The sequence below is a fragment of the Olea europaea genome, unplaced genomic scaffold (genome assembly GCF_002742605.1).
Source record: "Olea europaea var. sylvestris unplaced genomic scaffold, O_europaea_v1 scaffold34379, whole genome shotgun sequence".
Classification (NCBI taxonomy): domain Eukaryota; kingdom Viridiplantae; phylum Streptophyta; class Magnoliopsida; order Lamiales; family Oleaceae; genus Olea; species Olea europaea.
Window position 1 is genome coordinate 1 of NW_019253436.1, and position 1,217 is coordinate 1,217.

Below are 1,217 nucleotides of genomic sequence, written 5' to 3' on the forward strand. Positions count from 1 at the left end.
TGAGTTAATTTTAATTGGAAGTTATAATAATAAAAATCAGTCGGTTTCCCGTGTGAAAACCGAGTCAACTCAATTGCCAATAATTCCCTAACTCATCTTAAGTCAAAAGACTCTAATAAAAACTCTTAATTGTCAATTAATTTTATTGAATCGGGCCAACTTTAGGCTTTATCTCCAACCAACATAGTACCTTGCCACCACCAAGAGACAAAATACTCAACTATTATATGTAGCAAATGGATTGGACGACGACTTTCTAGGTAGAAAAAACTCATTGCCAGTTGCCGCTCACCACCGCCTCCGCCGCCGCAATCCAATTAGCACACACACAATGGGATGTGGGAATTTGTTCTTCACTTTAGTAATAACTTTATCAGCGGCACTGATCACATACAACATAATAATATCTGCAAATGCATCGCTCAAGCAAGAATTCCCTGGCCCTTCAAACCCTTCATTGGGCTCATCATCATTTTCAGTGGACCCCATCATCAGGATGCCGAGGGACACGTCATCATCGGCCTCTAAGAAAACTAAGAGGCTGTTCCACACAGCAGTCACTGCCTCAGATTCAATCTACAATACTTGGCAGTGCAGGGTGATGTACTACTGGTTCAAGAAACAGAAAAATAAACCAAATTCTGAGATGGGCGGCTTCACAAGAATTTTACACTCTGGAAAGTCTGATCGCTTCATGGATGAGATTCCCACATTTATTGCCCAGCCACTTCCCTCTGGAATGGATCAGGTTTTTGTTTTGTTTTTTAATCTTTCGATTATATTGGTATTGCTAAAATTCAGTTAATGATTACTTCGAAAAATGAGCTGAATTTTGTGTTCCCAAGTGGGATGTTTGTGTTGTATACTAATTATTTATTTTTCCTTGAAATGTTTTAACTTTATATATCTTGATTAGATTGCTTTGACTAAGAGTCTAAGCTGAAAATGTAAACTTGCAGATTCTCTAGGTTTTAAATAGTTGTGGTTATAAATAGACAGTTGTTTAGGATTTAGAACTGAATGTGCAAAATAGACTTATTTTCAATTATTACTCTCCCTCTTTATTGCATTTTTTGATTAATGCCTTCGTGTTTCTGAGGAAAGCAATATGAACTTTGATTTACTCCTTAAGAAGACAAAACACATTTGCCAAAGTTGTAATCAGTACATGTATATAATGGGTTGTCGGTTGCTTATCTATTGAGCTATTCTGTGGG

The 1,217-nt window shown here is 37.0% G+C and overlaps 1 protein-coding gene across 1 annotated transcript; it reads left to right on the top strand.

Moving 5' to 3' along the window:
- Positions 1–145: 145 nt before the first annotated feature.
- Positions 146–820, top strand: LOC111386158 (hydroxyproline O-arabinosyltransferase 1-like). The gene has a single exon (XM_023010610.1). The coding sequence runs from the start codon at positions 332–334 to the stop codon at positions 803–805; it is 474 nt and encodes a 157-aa protein (XP_022866378.1). The 5' UTR covers positions 146–331; the 3' UTR covers positions 806–820.
- The last annotated feature ends 397 nt before the right edge of the window (positions 821–1,217 follow it).

What these genes read in the sequence shown, in the direction of transcription:
- LOC111386158 (XM_023010610.1), top strand. Translation starts at nt 332, where the DNA reads ATGGGATGTGGGAATTTGTTCTTCACTTTAGTAATAACTTTATCAGCG.